The sequence below is a fragment of the Oncorhynchus gorbuscha genome, linkage group LG20 (assembly GCF_021184085.1).
Source record: "Oncorhynchus gorbuscha isolate QuinsamMale2020 ecotype Even-year linkage group LG20, OgorEven_v1.0, whole genome shotgun sequence".
NCBI lineage: Eukaryota > Metazoa > Chordata > Actinopteri > Salmoniformes > Salmonidae > Oncorhynchus > Oncorhynchus gorbuscha.
In genome coordinates, this window is record NC_060192.1 from 15040054 (window position 1) to 15064314 (window position 24261).

The following is a 24261-nucleotide window of genomic DNA, read 5'->3' on the forward strand; positions in this document are numbered from 1 at the left end:
CACCTCATCAGAATAGTCCATTTACAGCGTGCAGGTTTTGGTACAGTGTCTTTTCTACACGTTGAGTATAGCATTCCCTCATTGGCCATCCAGTTGACACGTGCATGTGAATAACTTGGGCCGGGAGGTTATGAATGAGGTAGTGTTGTGGGAACTTACAGCATGTGAAAAAATGCAGAGGTGTTGAAAGGAGGTACTGGGCTCTAATATGAGTGCATAGCAGTCAAACGTGTAAAAGGCACTACATGGAAAATTATCATTAATTCCATGTCCTCTTTTTACAACCTGGGATCTCATCCAAAAATGAATCATGTCAAATAAAAGCATACAAAACAAAATCCTATAAATGATGTTCGGGCTTGTCACATAGGAAAGCGTTGCGTGCTCTATATTTAAAAGTTCTATATGATGTGTATGTATAAACAACAGAGCAAAATTGAATCCAGTCCACACATCCTCTCTGTTTCAATACATCCATGCCCTGGCAGGGAGGATGTACATCATATCTCTGAGCAGTGTGAAACTTCCAAAAACAGTGAGAATAACCTGTACAGTGTGTTTTGGTTTGGGGCCGATTCACTAACAGAGGTGAGTGACAGCTGCTGAAACACCAAAACCAGGGAGTCAGTTGCTCCTGTTTCACAGCTCAGGAGAAGTTAGCATACCCTTTGGCCTAAATAATTTCCCCTGCGGAACACTAGCAAAGGGAGGATAGGAGAGAAGAGGGGGAGGATAGCCTCAAAGACAAACGGTTAAGTTTCCATTGGCAGGCCCCTCTCTCCCTCATCTGGTCGGCTCTTTCATGAGCGGGGAACTGACAGCCGATCAGGTCCCTGGGGCGTCTGATGAGCAGCCAGCTCAGACTGGTGTCTCTCCTGAGTGCGCCGCCCACCCTCCATCGCTGAGTAGAGGCATCCAGGGCCTTCCCATCCACTGGGCCACAGTTCAGAGCGAGAGAGCGAGGCGGTGGGGGCTCGGCTGCCCAGAGCCTTATCCATGGCACAGATGATAACTCAATTAATACAGACCCAGAGATCCGATAATAGCACTGACTAACGTCTGGCCTTTCATTAGCCTCAAACTAATATGTTTCAGCAGTGTTTTGTCGTTCCCACATCGTGTTTCAAGTCGGACGTATTCTTTTTTTCCACATTTCTCCGTCACTGTCTCATAAAAAGTTATTCCCAAAAGGGAGACAATTTTCTTCATCCACAGCTGTTGCAGCTGATGTTGGAGGACGTTTGAGGATCTGAGTCTTTAACAGCAGCAGCACAGGTTCAGTAATAAGACATCTCCTGTAGCGGCGTGAAAGAGGCCCTTCCTTCGAACAACTTGGTAATGATTCAGCACACACCCCCCAATGCCCACACTGGTTTTACCACCCCAGTGGGAGAGCCTCATTCTAATACTGCTGCTGCAGAGGGGTCATAAACAGAGGCATGCTCGCCTAAAACAACATGAGGCAGGGCCCCGGTAAAGGGACATTCAACTCTAGTCCAGGAGGGTCAGACTGTTTACTAGTTTAGACTCAAGTCCTTTCATCGGTGACTGGTTCAAACCTGGGGAAATCGGGTGAGTGGTCTCTATAGCAGCCAATAACACTAAATCATCAATGACGTATAAGAGGGAAAAGACCACTCGCTGGACTAATCTTAACAAACGCTTCAGGAATGGATACCCCTCTGCAGTGAAGCAGTAAGGAGTTAAACAACCCACCAGACTTTATGACAATAACTTTAAGCAATAACAGCAGACATACACAGTAAAACATTGGGTACTGGTCTGGACTTACATGTTTGAGCTCGAACAGCACTTGTCTGGTCAGCTCGATCCTCTTCTTGTTCACGTGTTTGATGGCCACCAGGTTGCCCTGTGTCAAAGAGATAAAGAGATAGAGATTAAAAACCTTCTACTGCAGGTTGAGCGACAGACTGCTGTGTAGTGTACTGGGACTATAGAGATATGTTCTTTAGTAGGGTTTCCCAAACTCAGTCCTGGGTCACCCCCTTGGGTGCACGTTTTAGTTTTTGCCCTAGCACTACACAGCTCATTCAAAGAATCAACTTATCATCAAGCTTTGATTATTTGAATCAGCTGTGTAGTGGGCAAAAACAAAATGGCACCCCTGCGAGGCCCCAGGACCGAGTTTGGGAAACCCTGGCCTATAGTATTATTTTTCTATGACTGTGACAATTCAATAGGAGAGACCTAAATGTGACCATCTATGGGATCTGTGTGACGGACAGGCATTCATTCATTGGGAAGAATGAAAAGGACAAATATAATGCTAATGGGAACATATCTACGCATATTTTTCACAGAATTCTTGAAAGGTAAAGGGGAAAACACACGGGACTATAGTGTAGATATAATAGTGTATGGTATATGCCAGCTATATTTAACATCTGTTCTATGCTACGGAGATGGAGAGTTATATATGTCACTTTGATATGTAAAGATAAGTCAATCTACAGAGAAAGTACCATCAAATCCAAGGTGTGAATTCTAACTCGAAAAACTGAGAAAAATACACAAACTTTGGATACTTGATCATAAGGGATATAATCCTATATGGTTGAATAGAAGAACAAACTAAATTGTTACATGTAGCCAACAGCCACGTATCAACATTCAAGGCCTGACATTGCTATTATATTCCTCCACCCTCTCAATAGACTCGTTAAACAGAAACAACAACAACAAGTTGCTAGCGGTGTCCAGACTGCGAGGTGGGATGTGAACCACACTCTGTGTCTCACCAGCCATCTGAGCTGAGCTCTGCGGAGCTCGCCCACTCTCCTATCCATCCCCTCTGTGAGCATGCACATGTGTGGGTGTGAAGGAGTGAGCAGGAGTTGAAGATATCAGAACTCAGAAAGCCTTACCTTAAAATAGCCTGTTTTAGCAAATAGCTGATATTTTCCATGGGCAGTTATCAAGGAGCCGTAGCTGGAGCCTCTCTGGAAGGAGTAACAAGTATCCTTTCTCAGATAAGATACAGTCAGAGAAATGTTCAGGTACACTACAATTAGGTTCAGTTTGGTTATTATTAAATGTACAAATATACAATGCAACGATACAATGTTCACTGATACAATTTAGTTATTTTCAGAGATGGAACATTTTATTCATATCTCAAAACTTTTTTGAAAAAGGCTCAGTGTATATTTGCCAGGTAAATGAAGAATTGGCATGTGTTCATATGCCAAACAGAATTATGGGGAGATGTACGTGTAGGAACGAGCGTGCACAGGGTGAATGAAAAGGGAGTGAGGGAATATATTAAGTGTCAGCATGCACCACATATTAGTAAATAATGCAAATGGCAACACATGGCATACTGGAAAATACATTTGTTTTGTAAATCAACATGTTTTCCACAGTTTTATCCCAGGAATTGGACTGTAAAACTTGTAATGAAGAAAGTGTGTGCATGAATTCCTGTACATGTGTACTGTAAGTGTGTAATTATTGGCACCCTTGATAAAGACGAGCAAAAAAAAAGACTAAAATAATACAAATACTGAGCTATATTGTATGCTAAAATATATATATATAATTGCTCAGAGAAACAGATTTTGTTTAACAAATAATAAAAAATATTATTTAAAAAACGAGTAGCACCCCTGTTTGCAATACTCTCACTCTCCCCTTGTGAAGATAATGACACTGAGCCTTTTTCAAACAAATTGTATGAGATTGGAGAACACATTGGGAGGGATCTTAGACCATTCCTCCACAGAATCTTCAGATCCTTGATATTACTCTACTCTGCTCTTATGAACTGCCCTCTTCACTTCAAACTACAGGGTTTCAATGTCGTTCATGTCCGGAGACTGAGATGACCATTGCAAAATGTTGATTTTATGGCCAATTAACCATTTCTTTGTGGATTATGATTAGTGCTTGGGGTTGCTGTCTTGCTAGAAGATGCACTTGCAGCCAAGTGTCAAGCCTCCTGGCAGAGGCAACCAGGTTTAGTCTCAAATGTCCTGGTACTTGGTATAGTTCATGATACAAGGGCCCCAGGACCAGTGGAAGAAAAAAACATAAAAAAGATCCACAACCACATTTTTCTGCATATGCTTCTGTTTTTCATCGCCAAACCCACCACTGGCGTGTGTGGCCAAAGAGCTCTATTTTCATGTCACCTGACCAAAGCACCGGTTCCAATCCAATGTGCCAATGCAGTTGATCAAACTCCAGGTGGTGCTATGGTCAGATAACATGAAAATAAAACGAGTGCCAATCATTTTGTCGACAAGCTATTACTTTGTTAAACAAAATCTCTTTCTCGAAGCAACTGTTGTAATATAAAAAACAACAACATATGAATTGTATGTATGTATGGGCCAGACTTGGGGATATTGTAACAATCAGTTAATATTAATATGAGTCTGCCATTGCAAGCCCTGCAACCTTCAATAAACCCCCGGGAAGACTTTCAAGAATGTGTAAACTAACAAATGATTTGGACACTCTTTCACTCCTGCTCTGTCTTTCTCTGTTTCTCTCTCGGTGTAAAACATGTTCTGTATGTAGACACTGACATGTTAACGCATGTTAATGCCATGTTTGCTATTTTGTTTGCTACTAAACAATTAATGACATCAATAATAGAACCCAGAGACAGATATCTATCCTCTGTGATACTCTAGGTGTATAGAGAGGATGAGCCTTTCATTTCACTGACTAAAATGGAATTCTAATCGGCCAGAGAAGCAAGAACGTCTTAATCTCTGATGTACTGCAGTGCCAGGACTACGGTACTGATAAATTGAAATTCAATATTAAGATCAAATTGTGAAGAAATATTTTAGGCAACCAGCATGTCATAATATGAGATTGCTCTGAATGACTAATATACAACATACTACAGACCATTCATTGGTTTGAACTCTTGAGTCTTGACAGGATATTTCAGAGACAAACGTACCTGTGAGAGTGTCAGACGGCTGCCTGCTTTTTTGGGGTATTTGTTGGGGCTCTCAAACTGCAGGTCCTCCCACTTTATCCTCCACAGCATTCCAGCCAACTCCTTCTCCAGCTTCAGCTTCCTTCAACAGGAACAGCAGGAGGACACATTATTAAAGGGGTTTACAACAAAGGCACAGAACTGAACGCTCACATGTGGATGCAGTATGCATGGAATGGTTGTTATCAGATTGGTGAAACAGAAATGACAGAATCATCAGCCATGACAGAATCATTACCGATGAGCAATGTATTTGTGATTTTTCAACAGAATTGAAAGTTGCCATTTCAAATGAGATATTCATCTTTTTGTCAGTGATATTTTCTCAGATACTATCTGTTAAATGCAGTTGTTGAATGATTTGGGTTCAGTAGTCTAACACTGTCAGAGGGTATAGTTTGAATAGTAAACAGCTCTACTAAACAAATGATCAAATATAAGTTGTGGTATAGTGAATAATAAGTCTGTAATAATGTAATGCTACAATGCTTCCTCCGTGATGTTGATCGAACGGCAAGTTACTGTAACTGCAAGTTAACAGGCCAACAGAAAATACTGGGTGACCAAAAATAGCCCACTTAAATATTTATTGACATTTTAATTTTCAGGTCACTGATTTCAGGACGTTTTTTCTGCTGTTATTTTTAAAACACCAGTATAACTGGCAGTCACTCCGAGACTTGGGAAAAAAATATCCAAGTGAATCAACACATCTGGTGCAGATCTCTCAGGACCTGGTGTTTCTCAGCATTCACCGATTTGCTGCAAAAAGTCCATGTTTTTAAAATTAAACTATTTTCCTCAAGCATGTTGAGAAAGTGAGCATTTTGCGGGGGAAATCCTTATTAGTTTGACACATTGAAAAGAGCACAGCCCACACATTCCAGGCCAATCTAAAAGGTGTAAAACACTTCCAGATGGTGGCAGTGGATTATTGCAGCGTTTGCATATTGGTGGATTTTATGCTTCTACTGAGCCACCCGAGTTGGCCCCAAAAGAAACTATTATTTGTTTCTTTTAGAGCACATTTTCAAGTCAAACTTTTGCTGGGTCCTAACATTGAAAACCTCCATGGCCCTGCATTCCAGACAGTTTAGAGTATTAAAAAAGGCACTGGGCTTTCAAGTAACTCCTTGACTAAGCAGGAAACTGTTTTAAATTCTGCTTTTAATAGGGTTTAAATTCAGAAACTTCAAAAACAGACGTAAGTTGTACCAAACAATAAGAACTACAAGATAAGTTGGTGTCTGATCAGCTACAATTAGTAAAAACAAAAACCAGATACACAAATCAACAAACAATCAATTTTGTAACGTTATTTGTTCCATGCCGGTGGGTATATAAGCTCTCTGGACTGTGCCCGTATGGAAGAATGGAAATTTCACATCATTGCAGGGGAGCAGCACAACCTTTCAGGGCAGGAAACACCATTAAACCAATTATCTCTTCCAAAAAAGTATTTTTCTATTTAAAGGCCTTCATTTGCAGGCCTCTGGCAGCCGCAGCACCAGAGTGTGGGGCTCCACACTAGCTCTATTGTTTCATAAATCCCATATGTGAATACCTTTGCTGGACCAACTCTCCATTAAACTACATAGCCTAGTAGGTTCTGCTCAACTTCCCCCTCACACTGCACACACATTTAAACCCTAGTCAGACGTCATTAGAAAGCTAAGCTGACCCTCCTTTGAATGGTGCACGATACACATGGAAGAAAATCACACAATAAATGGTGACGTCCGTGAGAAAATGTGTGTTCACATTTGGTATAAGAGAACCCCATATATGACCAAACCATGGAGTATCATTTAAAGCTAATGGCCCACAAATATGTGTGTTCACATTTGGTATAAGAGAACCCCATATATGACCAAACCATGGAGTATCATTTAAAGCTAATGGCCCACAAATATGCACTTGTTTCTGTTTCACTTTTCAGTCTCAAAGACATACATTTTTTTACCCCCTTTTCTCCCCAATTTCGTGGTATCAAATTGTTAGTAGTTAATATCTTGTCTCATCGCTACAACTCCCGTACGGGCTCGGGAGAGACGAAGGTCGAAAGCTATTCGTCCTCCGAAACACAACCCAACCAAGCCGCACTGCTTCTTAACACAGAGCGCATCCAACCCGGAAGCCAGCCGCACCAATGTGTCGGAGGAAACACTGTGTACCTGGCGACCTGGTTTAGCGTGCACTGCGCCCGGCCCGCCACAGGAGTCGCTGGTGCGCGATGAGACAAGGATATCCCTACCGGCCAAACCCTCTCTAACCCGGACGAGACTAGCCAATTGTGCGTCGCCCACGGACCTCCCGGTCGTGGCCGGCTGCGACAGAGCCTGGGTGCGAACCCAGAGTCTCTGGTGGCACAGACCCCTCGACCACTGCGCCACCCGGGAGGTCCCGGCATACATTTGAAAGAAACTGTGATAAGTAATGATAAAGCTTTGGTCATTAACATCCTGACAAATAGAGAGGCAAATTAATGTTTTAATATTTAAAACAGAATTAATATGAATTATCAAGGTTCCACCTGTGATGGACAATGTTAACATCAATATTTGAGGTGACAGTAGATGCTTTTATTTATAGCTCAAAACTCCGACTGCATGAAGAGCAAGCGCAAACATTCACATGTTTCTCTAGATAGACAGGGTTCAGAGTACCAATTATTTTTCCAGCAGATGCATAAGCACACGGGTGTTTTTTTTGCCACGCAATTAAAAAGCCAATTATGCAAAACTATAACTTATTTCTGAAAACTCACTACAACTCTAGATCAGTTCACAAACATGTTTGTAGCAAAGTTCATACAATGCGAGTGGGGATCAAACAAAGATCTCAGTCTACATTCAGTGTAAAGAATAATAAGAAAGTAACATGTTAATGATTATTATGCGAGTGTAACGATGCAGGCGTTACAACTACAGTGCCTTCAGAAAGTATACATACCCCTGGACTTATTACACGTTTTGCTGTGTTTCAGGCCAAATTCTAAATGGATTAAATCAAATGTTTTTCCTCACCCATCTACACACAATACCACATAATGACAAGGTGAAAATGTGTTTTTAGAATTTTTTGCTAATTTATTTCATATGAAATACAAAAATCTCACAGAAGAATATCTCACATGATTCCATATGTGTTATCCATAGTTTTGATGTCTTCATTACTTTTCTACAATGTAGAAAATAGTAAAAATAAAGAAAACCTTTGAATGAGTAAGTATGTACAGTTGAAATTGGAAGTTTACATACACTTATGTTGGAGTCATTAAAACTCGTTTTTCAACCTCTCCACAAATTTCTTGTGAATTAACAAACTATAGTTTTGGCAAGTCAGTTAGTGCATCTACTTTGTGCATGACACAAGTAATTATTCCACAATTGTTTACAGACAGATTATTTCACTTATAATTCACTGTATCACAATTCCTGTGGGTCAGATGTTTACATACACTAAGTTGACTGTGCCTTTAAACAGCTTGGAAAATTCCAGAACATTATGTAATGGCTTTAGAAGCTTCTGATAGGCTAATTGACATAATTTGAGTCAATTGGAGGTGTATCTGTGGATGTATTTCAAGGCCTACCTTCAAACTCACTGCCTCTTTGCTTGACATCATGGGAAAATCAAAAGAAATCAGCCAAGTCCTCAGAAAAAAATTGTAGACCTCCACAAGTTTGGTTCATCCATTGGAGAAATTTCCAAACGCCTGAATGTACCACATTCATCTGTACAAACAATAGTACGCAAGTATAAACACTGTGGGACCACGCAGCCACCATACCGCTCAGGAAGAGGACACCTTCTGTCTCCTAGAGATCAACGTACTTTGGTGCGAAAAGTGCAAATCAATCCAGCAACAGCAGAACAGCAATGGACCTTGTGAAGATGCTGGAGGAAACAGGTACATAAGTATCTATATCCACAGTAAAACGAGTCCTATATCGACATAACCTAAAAGGCAGCTCAGCAAGGAAGAAGCCACTGCTCCAAAACCGCCATAAAAAAGCCAGACTACGGTTTGCAACTGCATATGGGGACAAAGATCATACTTTTGAAGAAATGTCCTCTGGTCTGATGAAACAAAAATAGAACCGTTTGGCCATAAGGACCATCGTTACATTTGGAGGGAAAAGGGGGAGGCTTGCAAGCTGAAGAACACCATCCCAACCGTGAAGCACGGGGGTGGCAGCATCATGTTGTGGGGGTGCTTTGCTGCAGGAGGGACTGGTGCACATCACAAAATAGAGGGCATCATGAGGATGGAAAATTATGTGGATATATTGAAGCAACATCAAGACATCGGTCTGTCAAGTTAAAGCTTGGTCGCAAATGGGTCTTCCAAATGGACAATGACCCCAAGCATAATTTCAAAGTTGTGGCAAAATGGCTTAAGGACAACAAAGTCAAAGTAATGGAGTGGCCATCACAAAGCTCTGACCTCAATCCTATAGAAAATTGGTGGGCAGGACTGAAAAAGCGTATGCGAGCAAAGAGGCCTACATACCTGACTCTGTCAGGAGGAATGGGCCAAAATTCACCCAATTTACTGTGTGAAGCTTGTGGAAGATTACCCAAAATGTTTGACCCAAGTTAAACAATGTTAAGGCAATGCTACCAAATACTAATTGTGTGTATGTAAACTTCTGACCCACTGGGAATGTGATGAAAGAAATAAAACCTGAAATAAATAATTCTCTCTGCTATTATTCTGACATTTCATATTCTTAAAATAAAGTGATGATCCTAACTGAACTAAGACAGGAAATTGTTTACGAGGATTAAATGTCAAGAACTGTGAAAAACTGAGTTTAAATGTATTTGGCTAAGGTGTACGTAAACTTCCGAATTCAACTGTACATAAGTATTCCCACCCCTGAGTCAATACTTTGTAGAAGCACCTTTGGCAGCAATAACAGCATTGGCCTCATGATGAAATCCCTGAGCGGTCTCCTTTCTCTCCGGCAACTGAGTTAGGAAGGACGCCTGTATCTTTGTAGTGACTGGGTGTATTGACACACCATCCAAAGTGCAATTAATAACTTCACAATGCTCAAAGGTATAGTCAATGTCAGATGTTTATACCTCCTTTGCGAGGTATTGGAAAACCTCCCTGTTCTTTGTGGTACAATCTGTGTATGAAATTCACTGCTCAAATGAGAGACCTTACAGATAACTGTGTGTGTGGGGTACAGAGATGAGGTAGTCATTAAAAAATCATGTTAAAAACTATTACTGCACACAGCGTCCATGCAACTTATTGTGAGTTGTTAAACACATTTTTACTCCTGAATTTATTTAGGCTTGCCATAAAAAAGGGGTTGACTCAAGACATTTCAGCTTTTAACAAAAAATATATAATTTTAAAAACACAATTCCACTTTGACATGATGGGGTATTTTGGCCAGTGGCAAAACAATTCTCAATGGAATCCATTTTAAATTCAGGCTGTAACAACAAAATGTGGAAAAAGTGTGAATACTTTCTGAAGGCACTGTATTTAGGCCAGGTAGTGTAACGGAGTTCGCCTTGGCAACTGACATACTTCTGCACCATCAGCTGCTGAGCAGTTGCTCCTGGCAACAGTCATGTCAATTCCATGCTGGCACCTTTTGTGTTCCTTATAAATAAATATCTCACTATCTATCGCTCCCTCTCTCTCTGTCTAACCCTCTCTCCAAGACGAAAGATGTTTATTTCTACTCCGCATGAACAAAACAACTCACCTGTAAATGAGGAAGCTGGAGATTCCAAAAATGATGAGGGCTAAGCCAGACCCAACAGCTACAATCCCCAGCACTGGAAGGTGAGCTGAAAATACAGTGAACCAAATTCTGCTTTAAAAAACCACTATACATTCCTGAAATAAATATATTCTGTATTTGCACTTTCAGGCACAATATCCACCAGGAACATTTCAACAATCCTGAAACTCCTAAAGAATAACTAATTGTACTGCCACACTAGCCTAAATTCAACTCAAACTTGTGGCTTCTTGAAGATATATTCAACACACCACTCGTTACATCGTATTTTCAAATGTGCCTTTTTCAACCATTCTTCTTTAAGTGACCATCTGTGGGGCGTCATTCCAGTTCCCCTTCAGTCCAACTCGTGCTAATTGAGTCAGAAGGTCATTCCTAAACAAGGCAGGATCCTATTGGTCTCTTAACCTTGTTCACCAGGCATAATGTATAGCAACTAGATTCAGCCGTGGGCCGATTTTCTCTTGAGCGTATGGCCTGGGAGCAGGAACATAATTACTAATCATTTGTAGACTGCAAATTAACCGAAAGAAGCCCAAACAGATAAAATATTTGACTAAAACATAATAATTTCAAACCTTATACACAGTATGTGATCATATACAAATGTACATAATATATATATAAATAAAATGCATGGGAATACTTTGGAACAGATTTCCAAAATGACTTGGAGCTGACTTGTTGGTGTTTTTAGTGTTGTAAATAAAAAAATGAATGTTTTATTTATATTTATTCCACTTTTATTTAACCAGGTAGTCCAGTTGAGAACAAGTTCTCATTTACAACTGCGACCTGGCCAAGATGAAGCAAAGCAGTGCGACACAAACAACAACACATGGAATAAACAAGCATACAGTCAAACACAATAGAAAAAAAAGAAAGTCTATATATAGCGTGTGCAAATGGTGAGGTAAGGAGGCAAGGCAATAAATAGGCCACAGTAGCGAAGTAATTACAATTTAGCAAATGAACACTGGAGTGATAGATGATGATGTGCAAGTAGAAATAAGTAGAGGGGGGCAAATAAAATCATGCCAGTTTGGGAACCATGCTGTATATCATCATGCCGGTCTTCCTCCTGTGCCACTGGCAACAGACAGCCAGATTTGTACATCAGATCATTATTTGTGGATGGACTCCACTTGTTGGAGAGATTGGGAGGGTGATGAGAAGCAACACTCATTCGTTATCTATAGATACCATATCACTACATTGCAGCTTCACTTCATTCTTTATTATCTAATACATGCACATTTATTCAAAATAAGTGTTTCTCCTTACACAGTGTTCAAATGTTTCATCTATACATGCCTTCCATGAAAAACCATGTTGCGCATGAAATACAGTTGAAGTCGGAAGTTTACGTACACCTCAGCCAAATACATTTAAAATCAGTTTTTCACAATTCCTGACATTTAGTCTGAGTAAAAAGTCCCTGTCTTAGGTCAGTTAGGATCACCACTTTATTTTAAGAATGTGAAATGTCAGAATAATAGCAGAGAGAATGATTTCTTTCAGCTTTTATTTCTTTCATCACATTCCCAGTGGGTCAGAAGTTTACATACACTCAATTAGTATTTGGTAGCATTGCCTTTAAATTTGTTAAATTTGGTCAAACTAGCCTTCCACAAGCTTCCCACAATAACTTGGGTGAATTTTGGCCCATTCCTCCTGACAGAGCTGGTGTAACTGAGTCAGGTTTGTAGGCCTCTTTGCTCGCACACGCTTTTTCAGTCCTGCCCACAAATATTCAAAAGGATTGAGGTCAGGGCTTTGTGATGGCCACTCCAATACCTTGACTTTGTTGTCCTTAAGCCATTTTGCCACAACTTTGGAAGTATGCTTGGGGTCATTGTCCATTTGGAAGACCCATTTGCGACCAAGCTTTAACCTCCTGACCGATGTCTTGAGATGTTGCTTTAATATATCCACATCCTCATGATGCCCTCTATTTTGTGAAGTGCACCAGTCCCTCCTGCAGCAAAGCACCCCCACAACATGATGCTGCCACCCGTGTTTCACGGTTGGGATGGCGTTCTTCGGCGTGCAAGCCTCCCCCTTTTTCCTCCAAAGATAACGATGGTCATTATGGCCAAACAGTTCAATTTTTGTTTCATCAGACCAGAGGACATTTCTCCATAAAGTACGATCTTTGTCCCCATGTGCAATTGCAAACCGAAGTCTGGCTTTTTTATGGCGGTTTTGGAGCAGTGGCTTCTTCCTTGCTGAGCGGCCTTTCAAGTTATGTCGATATATGACTCGTCTTACTGTGGATATAGATACTGTGCTGTGAAAACGTATTTGCCCCCTTCCTGGTTTCTTATTTTCTTGAACATTTGTCCCACTTAAATGTTTCAGATCAAACACATTTTTATATTACACAAATATAACCCAAGTAAACACAAAATGCAGTTTAAGTGATACTTTTATTTATTAAGGGAAAAAGCTATCTGAACCTTCATGGCCCGATGTGACAAAGTAATTGCCCTCCCTTGTTAAATCATGAATTTACTGTGGTTAAATCACATTTTTTTGGAAAGCTGAGTTCAATTTCACTATCACACCCAGGCCTGATTACTGCCAGACCTGTTGAATCAAGAAATCACTTAAATAGAACCTGTCTAACAAAGTGAAGTAATCCAAATCAATTCAGGAACAGATGAGAAACAAAGTAATTGACATTATCAGTCTGGAAAGGGTTACAAAGACATTTCTAAAGCTTTGGGACTCCAGCGAACCACGGTGAGAGCCATTATCCACAAATGGAGAAAATTTGGAATAGTGGTGAACCTTCCCAGGAGTGGCCGGCCTACCAAAATTACCCCAAGAGCGCAGCGATGACTCATCCAAGAGGTCACAAAAGAACCCACAACAACATCTAAAGAACTACAGGCCTCACTTGCCTCAGTTAAGGTCAGTGTTCATGACTCAACCATAAGAAAGAGACTGGGCAAAAATGGCATCCATGGCAGAGTTCCAAGGCAAAAACCACTGCTGACCAAAAAGAACATAAAGGCTCGTCTCACTTTTGTCAAAAACATCTTGATGATCCCCAAAACTTGGGGAAATATTCTGTGGACTGACGAGACAAAAGTTGAACTTTTTGGAAGGTGTGCGTCCGTTACATCTGGCGTAAAAGTAACACAGCATTTCAGAAAGAGAACATCATACCAACAGTCAAATATGGTGGTGGTGGTGTGATGGTCTGGGGCTGCTTTGCTGCTTCAGGACCTGGACGACTTGCTGTGACTGATGGAACCATGAATTCTGCTCTCTACCAAAAATGATCCAAAACACACCAGCAAGTCCACCTCTGAATGGTGTATAAAAATAAAAATTAAATTAAAAATAAATAAAAAGTTTTGGAGTGGCCTAGTCAAAGTCCGGACTTGAATCTGATTGAGATGCTGTGGCGTGACCTTAAAAAAGGCAGTTCATGCTCGAAAACCCTCCAACGTGGCTGAATTAAAACAATTCTGCAAAGAAGAGTGGGCCAAAATTCCTCCACAGCAATGTGAAAGCCTCATTGCCAGTTAACGCAAACGCTTGATTGCAGTTGTTGCAGCTGAGGGTGGCACAACCAGTTATTAGGTTTAGGGGGCAATTACTTTTTCACATAGGGCCATGAAGGTTCGGATAGCTTTTCTCCCTTTATAAATAAAATCATCACTTAACTGCCATTTGTGTTTACTTTGGTTATCTTTGTGTAATATTTACATTTCTTTGATGAATTGAAACATTTAAGTGTGAGAAATGTAAAAAAAAAAAAAATAATAATAATAATAATAATAAGGAAGGGGATAAAATACCTTTTCACAGAACTGTACTTTTGTACCGGTTTCCTCCAGCGTCTTCACAAGGTCCTTTGCTGTTGTTCTGGGATTGATTTGCACTTTTCACACCAAAGTACATTCATCTCTACGAGACAGAACGCGTCTCCTTCCTGAGCGGTATGATGGCTGCGTGGTCCCATGGTGTTTATACTTGCATACTATTGTTTGTACAGATGAACGTGGTACCTTCAGGCGTTTGGAAATTGCTCCCAAGGATGAACCAGATTTTATTTTCTGAGGTCTTGGTTGATTTCTTTTGATTTACCCATGATGTCAAGCCAAGAGGCACTGAGTTTGAAGGTAGGCCTTGAAATACATTCACAGGTACACCTCCAATTGACTCAAATAAAGTAAATTACCCTATCAGAAGCTTCTAAAGCCATGACATAATTTTCTGGAATTTTCCAAGCTGTTTAAAGGCACAGTCAACTTAGTGTATGTAAACTTCTGACCCACTGGAATTGTGATACAGTGAATTATAGGTTAAATAATCTGTTTGTAAACAATTGTTGGAAAAATGACTTGTGTCATGCACAAAGTAGATGTCCTAACCGACTTGCCAAAACTATAGTTTGTTAACAAGAAATTTGTGGAGTGGTTGAAAAATGAGTTTTAATGACTCCAACATAAGTGTATGTAAACCTCCGACTTCAACTGTAGCATCAACAAAGACGGTACAACACTACAAATAATTATTCAAACTGCTGTAAGCACCTGACTTAACCATTAAATCACTTGTACAGAAGCCAGCCGACTTGACCTACCATCAATGCAGATGGGCTCATCAGAAGAGAAGACGCACGGTGGGTTATCCAGAGGTGGGCTCCCTTTGGGCCAATGAATCCTCTCCGTTGAGGACCAGATGATCTCTTTGTTAGTTCCATTGTAATGGGCCACAAGCTGCAAAACAACAAGAAAAAGTTTTTGCTTTGTTTACAAACTCGATTCCCAAATGATACATTCAGAGGGATGAATAAGAGGCATGTTACATAATCAAAAGGAGCCCTTTTTCTCCCACTTCCAATAAATATCACACCGCAGAGTATTATGAAAATGAGAGCCTGTTTAAATTTCACAGTAGCATTAAAGCTGCATATTAAAATAGCTGCTACTCTCTTTCAATGCCTTTAAAACATGAAAGCCCATCAGTGAAGAACGCAAAAGTTTGGCCTAAATGTTTTGGGGGCATGCCCATAATAAATACCATATGACTAAAATGTTATACATGAAAATATACTCATGTATAAACAAGACAGGGTATCGTTGACTTACTGGTCCTTCTCAGACAAATTAGTAGTTTTGAAAAGGTTGTCTGAGAAACGGTGTTCTTTCATCTCAGGCGGCGGGAGCTTTATTGTTTGATAATAAGGCATTTGCCAGCCCTGTTAATAGATTCCCTTGTTACAGAAGGGCATTGTGAAACATGACTCCAGTGTCTCTAACCAGCTGCTGGAGAATGTCAATATAGCCTGCCTCCCTTGTGGAGGGCCAGACAGGCATGTTGGGTTGGGTCCTCCCTGCTACTCAGTCTGTGAAGGAGAAGGGCAGCCCCACTGAGAGGGCCACAAGAACTATGCAGGTTGTAAAAGTTTGTTGAGGAGCAGGGGGGCCATTCAACTCAACCAGTCATCAATGGCTTCAATAGCTGCTGGTTTCAATAGAACCGTGTCTTTCGAATCAGTGATTTATTCACATCAAGGAGTTTTAGTTAGGTTAGTGGACTCTGATCAATTACCCAACTTATCAGTAATGACCCCAGAATATCTCCCAAACAGTAATAGCCTTTAGTCTTTGCATGATGTTGAACATTTGCTTTTAAATACATTGATGGCAAATTGGCAATGCACAAGCAAAGCATTGGGTTTTCAGCTCCCCAATTCAGTATGCGGAAAGTAGTTGAGGGAAATTCTTGTTACTGTAATTACAGAAAACTAACATCTGGAACGGATTAGATCGGTCCCCCGAAAGTACTGCTCTCACTCACTGTTTTTATTTATTGTCACCGAGTTTACTATTGAGATCCATTTTTATAAATCATAAAGTGCACAAATTGATATTTTGACAACAGATATTTTTGTAGTTTAGAAATATACATTTCTATTGAAATGTTGGCTACAGCAATTGACCATAAATAAACAAGCGGCTTTAAAAGAATAACTCCATCTCCACTGTGGGATATTGTAAAAGCAGGAATTTGAAAATGAACACTGTTATTGAATGTTCACATAGGAAAACACATTGATAATGCCAAGTGTTTACTTGGGGAACTCAATGATTATCTTGTAAGTCACACTCAAAACGAACCTGAAAGTACCTTCGTCATAGTGAACGTATGGCCACTCATCAGAACATATTTGCATAAAGTATAAAATAATGCTGCACTGTCTACCACTATGGTAAATTAGCAACAAATTGTGTAATGTTGATAAACTATTGGTCCTTTTTGGAATAGTAATAACTGTCATGACTTTAAAGTGACTGTTAACTTGTCAAAAAAAAAAGCCTGATAACAAAATAGCAAGTTGTGTCTTTTTGTGAGTGGCTTCTAAAATAGCAAAGCTTTAGATGTCTTGGCTAGTTAAATAAAGGTCAAATAAATAGATCTACCTGCAGAAGTAACACTTACCCCATACTCTCCAGATTCCTGGTTTGTCATTGCCCAGAGGTTGAAATCAGTGTTCCTAGCATTGTTTTTGTCTGTGGTCACAAGTCCTGTAACCCCTTAAAACACAAAAGATCTTCACATTTAGACTTTTCATATCAGTCATAATGCAAAAATGGGTTTCCTACCCAACTGACACAAAAAGGATGATTGCAAAGTCAACTAAAAGCAGCACCATTATCAACTCATAATATTCACCCCAAAATCGCAGGTTTTGCATCCTCTGTGTGATGTTGATTCCATCGCTCTGGGAGCCCCCCTCCGCCAGCGTCTCCTCCAAGGCCTTAGCATACATCACAAAGCCATCATAGAAGCAGCCAGCGATGAAATCCATCTGAAAGGAATGGAGGTCTGTACATTAGCCAGCAAGAGAGTAGTCTTCATAATCTTCATTCACAAATGCAGCTTTTGTTTACTATTTGCATGGAATTATATTTGGACCCTTATGTGCATGGCTCTACTCCCTTTCTATCTCGCTTTAAATATCTGGTTGAGCCCAGTTAGATGCCAAAACGCCATTAATCTTCACAAAGAAGGAGTCAAGTGTTTAATGAATAAAATAAATCCATTAATTACTATGTATAAATGATCTCTTTTATAGCAGTGGCTGAGATGTGGCAGGATTTCACACAACTTACCAGAGAGGGTTCTATGTTCACATCAAAGTCCTTCTGGGCTCTAATGTGGAGCTCATCTTGGAACTCTTTATACTCTGGATTATCAGGCTCCCTGTATGTTATTACCAACACAGACTGGAAGAAAGAGAGAGACAACATTGAGAAAGTAGAACATTACTGGGGAATTACACCCAGAGCATCATAAACATGTACCAACTATGACAGATTTATAATCATGGCATGGAGAAGGATTTCCTACTGGGTGGAAATGTAAATTATAACAATTGTAATTCGAAATGCTTTGAAGTAGGATTAAAAATGAGCAGATGTACCCTGTTCTATAATCAGTCTAATGAACAGTCCCTTGTGAGTAAACGGCAACAACACTCATGGTGAAGAATGCCCAATTAGCTGTGTCCAAATGCACTTAAACGCATGGACATGTCTTGAAGACTAGGGTGAAAACGCTAAAAACCAAACAAACAGCTGTGGTAACTATATATATTGCTTATGTTATATTTAATTTTCTATTTGCACGACTTGTTACAAATTGCTATTAGACCACAGTCGTGACGTTGTTCGATTAATTCTGTTCGGATGGAGGCATATTGTTTGGATGGAAAAGCACCGCTTCGGCCTAAGATTTAATATATGGTCATCATTATTACTGATATAAGCTAAATCTGGCTGAATGGTCAGATTCAGTAATGATATACAATCGACAAGTAACTTCCAAACGCAATCAACGTTCTATGAGCTGCATATTGCCATAAATCCTTTTACTGCTTGTAGTCAAATGAAGATGTTGTATAATCAGTAAAACAGGGCCAAAATCGTATGTTTACAAGGTAGAAGTATATCACGAGCAGAGGCATCCATTTGAACTAAGTAGTAGGTCTCGACAACCTGCTTTCTGCATAGCTTATCTATTTCCATCTAAGTGCCTTCATATTGTGTCTGTTATATCTAGCCTTTCTATTGTAACGCTTCAGAAACAAATACCTGCAATAACCTGACAACAGCACACACTATTTCAGTCAAGTTAATAAGCTTAACTTGTCTTTCTCAATCCAAAGCCATTTGTAGCGCCTTTCATTAGGAGTTCTAATGTGTAATACTAAGAGACTACAGTAACTGCAGCGAAATCAGTGACATTTAACGACCAAATTGGAAGAGAAGCATCTGTACCCCCACCCCATCCCACTTACTTATTTCTCAACACATCAACATGCAGGACTAAGTGGCTTTTAGCTGAAAACACATGCTCTCCTTTATTAACTCCATCCAATCATTAGTCCTCCGAGCAGAGACAGGTTCTTGCCTGCCGAGTCAGAACCGTTATGAAATTCGTTATCATGTTGATCAGAGAAACGCGTTCATTTGACATAACTGTGATTAAAATAAAAGCTTTGTCCATCTGCACAATGCAATTTCCATTTGACTTTTGTGGGACAAAGCTTTGTTTTCATAGGCAAAGGTCAGTTATGATTTGATTGGATGACTAATGCAGTGAGAGGCTGGTTTAGGGAAAGTTTTGGGGTGAGGTTGAGAGGATGCCTTGTAGGCCTACTGTAGAGAGAGGGACATGGTTCTCGTTAGCATCCTCATTAGGTTATGAACAATGAACCATAATTGTCCCAAGCTGGTTGTCAATGGCTGGTGACAAACATGCCTGGAAAACATCTCTAACTCTGACGAACAAAAACATGCATTGTCAACAAATACAAATATGCATGAGGTACTAAACGTTTTATAATAAAACTTTACAGCAGTGCTGAGCGATTCGTGTTTTTTGAAGTTGGTTCAGTTTGGGTTAGATTATTAGAAAATAATGCATTATGAAATAATGACAATTATTTGTTAGCTTTTTAATGGAAATTCCAAAGCAAAAATATTCCATTGTCTCCATCAGGTCCGCACATCAACATAAAAATAGGAAGTTACTATGAAATCAATTTATTTTATTTTATTGTGTATATTAATGAATTTTTATTTGATTACTTTATTATTTTGTATTCCTTAGTCATCATCACATCTCTGCTCAGGCAGTAGCAGCCAGACAACGTGCTATGTGCTCCCCCATACTGTCTTTAGTCATCCTATTTAGTAAGGCTAACCTGCCTACGTATTCTGCAAAGCTATCTGATGAAATAACTGTACTTCTTCAAAGTAAATTATGTATACTTTCACACACTCTCTCTAGCCCTCTTTTGGTTGTCTTGTGTACATTCCTTTCTCATGCGGTCTGTGTGTATCTAACCTAACATACCAGGTGTAAAAGTGTATCCATCTCGGTCAGAGCTGGAAAAAACAGGCACAATGGATTATGGTCATTGTAGTTAATTACCACGTTCTTGCTCTGAATTAGGTTGTATCTTCACTTAATGAAAACTAGAACTCCCTTCAGCCCAGTGCCCCACATAGTTATTGGCATGATTTCTCTCATGAATTATTTGATTTCTCTCTGAAGAAACGGCGCATTGGGCTCACAAAAAAAGAAAATTCACTAAATGGAATTCAAGTAATTGAACCGTTGTCGCTCGGTTCAAATTAAATGTTGGTTTAATCGCTCAGCACTACTTTATAGTAATTCATACTCGTCGGTAAACCTTCAATCAACTTGGTGAACTTTGTGTTCCCTTTGATACAGGTTCAGTTGGAACAGAGGGATGTGGAATGATCCTGTTGATGGACAGGCTTGTGATGCACACACGAAGTAGAGGCTTTGAATTGAATTTCCTCAGTGAGAGACATCCATTTCACAGGCCAAATGGCAGTTTCAGACTATTAAAGTTGTCTGGTTCCAATGACCGGAGGGGAAAGGCATTGACAGTTCAACATCAAATTAGTGACAAGAGTATTTGGACACAATTACTAAAAAAAGGTTTCTGTGATAAATTAAATGAGCAAAACGTAATGAATGAAAGGGAACAAAGGCAGGAATATTTCTCTGTCTCCATGTCTCTATCTGTCCAACTCTCTGTCTGTGCAGTTTACCTTGAAGACCTTGATGGGATCAATCCAGAGGCTGTCGTTGTTCAGCCAGGGTTTGCGCTCCGTTAGGCTTTCCGCAAACACATCCAGATAGAAGATGGCGTAGTTCTCAGGGTCTGGGATCTCACTCTGGAAAAGCTTCATGATACTCAGAAATGTGTCCGGAGGCCCACAGATATACACAACTGTAGGGAAGACAAAAACACGACACAAAGGTTTCTTATCACTCTTTATAGGAATTATGTTAGCACTATTCAGTGAAATTGCTCCTCTTATCATTGTTAGACTTGATTTAGATATGAACCATAGATATGAAAACAATCCAAATCTCTAACTTTTGGGAAATGCAGTTATGAGGAAGCATGTGTAGGTAGACCTACTGATGGTGCACATTCGTGCGTGCACTATTTAGGGGGAGTGTACATGTGTGTTTACAGGGTGTAAAGCGGTCTGTGCTGTTCGCCTGTCTACATTACACAATCCCATTCTGTTTGCATTCCGTCTACTCCATGGACAGCATGTCTGTAGGCATTATTTCCATTCACTGCATGTCAGAGTGACTTCTGCCAGGTCTAAGACAGTCCTCCCAGTTAGCAGACATTTCCTAAAGTGTTAGACCAAAGTCGGCACAGAACACCGCTCAGACCTCAACTCTCATCTCTTCCAAAACAGCTCACAAGGAGCCATGCCAAGTAGTCCTGCTGTCTCCTGGACATCGTCCAAAACAAATGTACAAAAAGGCAAGGAAAAAGTCCTCCTGTGTTGTAGAAATCATAAGGATCTGCCTGGGCTTAAGTTAATACAAAGCACTTCAAATTGTTTGGTACATTTTATTTCACTTCGTGGCAGACAAAGATGGCAAACAACCAACCTCGTCTTAATTTAAAATGACTAGTACAAGGCTGCATTCTGTCCCATGACTCACACAACATCTACATGCAGAGAAGGATAATGCTGCACTATTCAACACATCCCTATACAATGAATACATTCAATTTCAGTATTTCTTCTCTCTCCAGGTGAGACGCTTGAAAAAAGACCAATAAAACAGCCTCTACAAAATTGCATCTTTAGAATGTAGTCAACTTTGTGTTTATCTTACTTAGTGTTATATAAATATGACAGAGAGCATTAGACATACATATAACCTATGAGATCATGTTAGCATTATGGTATAACCATTATGGTATCATGTTAGAGGGACTTTAATAACTCTTGTAAGAGGACTTGTATACTGTACACCTTCATCGCATGTCTTTGTTTTCTTCCAGAAAGATAGTACACAACTTCGACAAACACATTTCCACCTATGAGGAAACTCACTTTGTGTTTATAGCGAGGGGTCTATACTTTACCTTCGCTCCATTATGTGGGCACCTGTGTTAGCACTCATGTAGCTTTTCAAGTCTGCAACAAAATATTCACATATGTACCTCCACAAAAGAGAAAACATAGCTTGATGTATTATTCCTTTCAGCCATGTGGCATTTCCTTTCTCTGTGTGTATGTATGCTTTTAGTAGTCTGACAAGCATCAAGTGGTGAGCTTTTCCAGAGGCAACCTGGTGGGATTTTAAAACATAATTGGCTTCATATTAAGTCGAGGAGTTAAGGTTTGTCCATTTGAAGCAGGTAAATGTTTTTTTTCCATGAACAAAGGCCATTCCGTTTTCCAATAATTCGACCGGTTTCCCATCAGGAGACAAAATAGGAAGGACTGTGTTGGAGTGCATCAATTTACATTTCACATCTGTACCTGACAACAAGAGGCTGAAAAAAAACAATTGAACTCAAAACTAGACATTATTGCCAAGCCGTTGACTAAAAAGGAGAGACCACACAGTTGAGGTAAAGGTTGACAGCCCAGGGGTTATCTGTTGGTGATCTCATCGGGATAAAAGTGAATGGAATGTCGAGCCAGAACTCCAAGCCTGGACAAGCCCAGACAAAACCATTCACTTCTGTGACCCCAAGCTCACCATGGGCGTGCCTATAATTCAGCTAAGACGTTTGGCAGCTTTCAAAGTGCCTGTTCCTGATATAACATCAGTTTGGTACCCCTATATGCAGTGTTTCTAATCATCTTACTGCTGGAAAAAGTTTTTCAAGTGGATAAACCCAGTCATTTACATGAGTCACTCATCGGCCACACAGTCCCATCTGTGCTATGTTGTTTAGTGCAGAGTCACTCTATAATGTTCTGATCTACTGATTTCTCAATCAGTACCCTGACAATAACTACAAATGAAAACAGTGTGCCAAGAGTAACATTTAGTGGTTAGAGTAATGTTTTAGGGTTATTGAGAACACTGGAAGTCAGTATCTACCCAGAAGATGTGAAAGAGTTCAGTGCCTTTACTTCTTCCAGAAGCACTTAAAAATCAACAGAGCATTAGATGTTTCCAACAAACAGAACATTTCTGGGCCAAAATACACATCAAATATCACTTGCCTGCTTCAGAACATTGAACATAGATTTTAGCAGCATTGATGTTTCTCTGTTGAACTTTCATCCACTGGTATTTTATCAATATGTTTATATTACAGTATAAGGCTAAGGTCCAAGGTGATTTATGCAACCATGTATAATTAACATCATTCATTCCAATTTTTAAGGATTCCCTGAGTTGCCAACAAATATTCATTGAAAATGTAAAAAAAATAACCAATTCTTGAAATCATGTGTGAAATCGAGGTTCAAACAAACCCATATTGAAGCCACTCGATCATGTTGATAAGATAAACAACAAGGAAGATGTTGACGTGAGAGATGACTAACAGAAGGCAAACACACACCAATGACTGGTATCAAACAATTTAGCCAATGTCAAGCTTTGATTTGCCAACACAATTGGTAATTTGCCATGTCCAACAATAAATCAGGGAACAGCACTGTCACTTTCATCTGGTCTCACTGTGACCCTCTCTACAGACATTTCTTAACCTAACAACAATATTTTGCTATTTATCACAACATTGAAATAATGTAAATGTACTGTGATGTGTATAGGATATGGTTTTCTGAACTAATTAAAAGTTTGAATTAATTGACCATTAAAATTATACAGTTTTAATAAACATGTAATAATATATCCTACAGCAAGCATTACCATGTGTCAATATGATTTTCGACTAGGTAAATAATCTGAATATATTGAGCTAGCCTACTAATGGTCTAATTCTAAGCATTTCTTATAAATTGCTCTGAAATAAGCAAGACTGTACTGTGGACTCTTTTAAATAGCTGCAAATTTTAAAAAATATATATGATTGCGAATCAGCATTCCAAGATATTGTAAATTAACATGGGGCCATTGTAATTAATTAACGTCAACAATACATACATAATATTTACAACAATAATTCACATTCCAGGTTAAAATGGCTGTCTACTAAATTAGAAT

At 39.7% G+C, this 24261-nt stretch overlaps 1 protein-coding gene across 3 annotated transcripts in view; it reads right to left on the minus strand.

Moving 5' to 3' along the window:
• LOC124007128 (atrial natriuretic peptide receptor 2-like) overlaps positions 1-24261 on the minus strand; it is a 43491-nt gene that overhangs the window by 16996 nt on the left and 2234 nt on the right. For 2 of the 3 annotated variants that reach the window (XM_046317453.1, XM_046317452.1), the window contains 9 exons: positions 20862-21043; positions 17886-17999; positions 17446-17581; positions 17212-17306; positions 15350-15485; positions 10711-10795; positions 4937-5057; positions 2886-2981; positions 1793-1870 (listed from right to left, as the gene is read on the minus strand). In XM_046317453.1, the coding sequence (XP_046173409.1) occupies positions 1793-1870; positions 2886-2981; positions 4937-5057; positions 10711-10795; positions 15350-15485; positions 17212-17306; positions 17446-17581; positions 17886-17999; positions 20862-21043 (1043 nt within the window). The remainder of the gene's footprint in view (positions 1-1792; positions 1871-2885; positions 2982-4936; positions 5058-10710; positions 10796-15349; positions 15486-17211; positions 17307-17445; positions 17582-17885; positions 18000-20861; positions 21044-24261) is intronic. The other variant, XM_046317454.1, reaches the window with a different exon arrangement.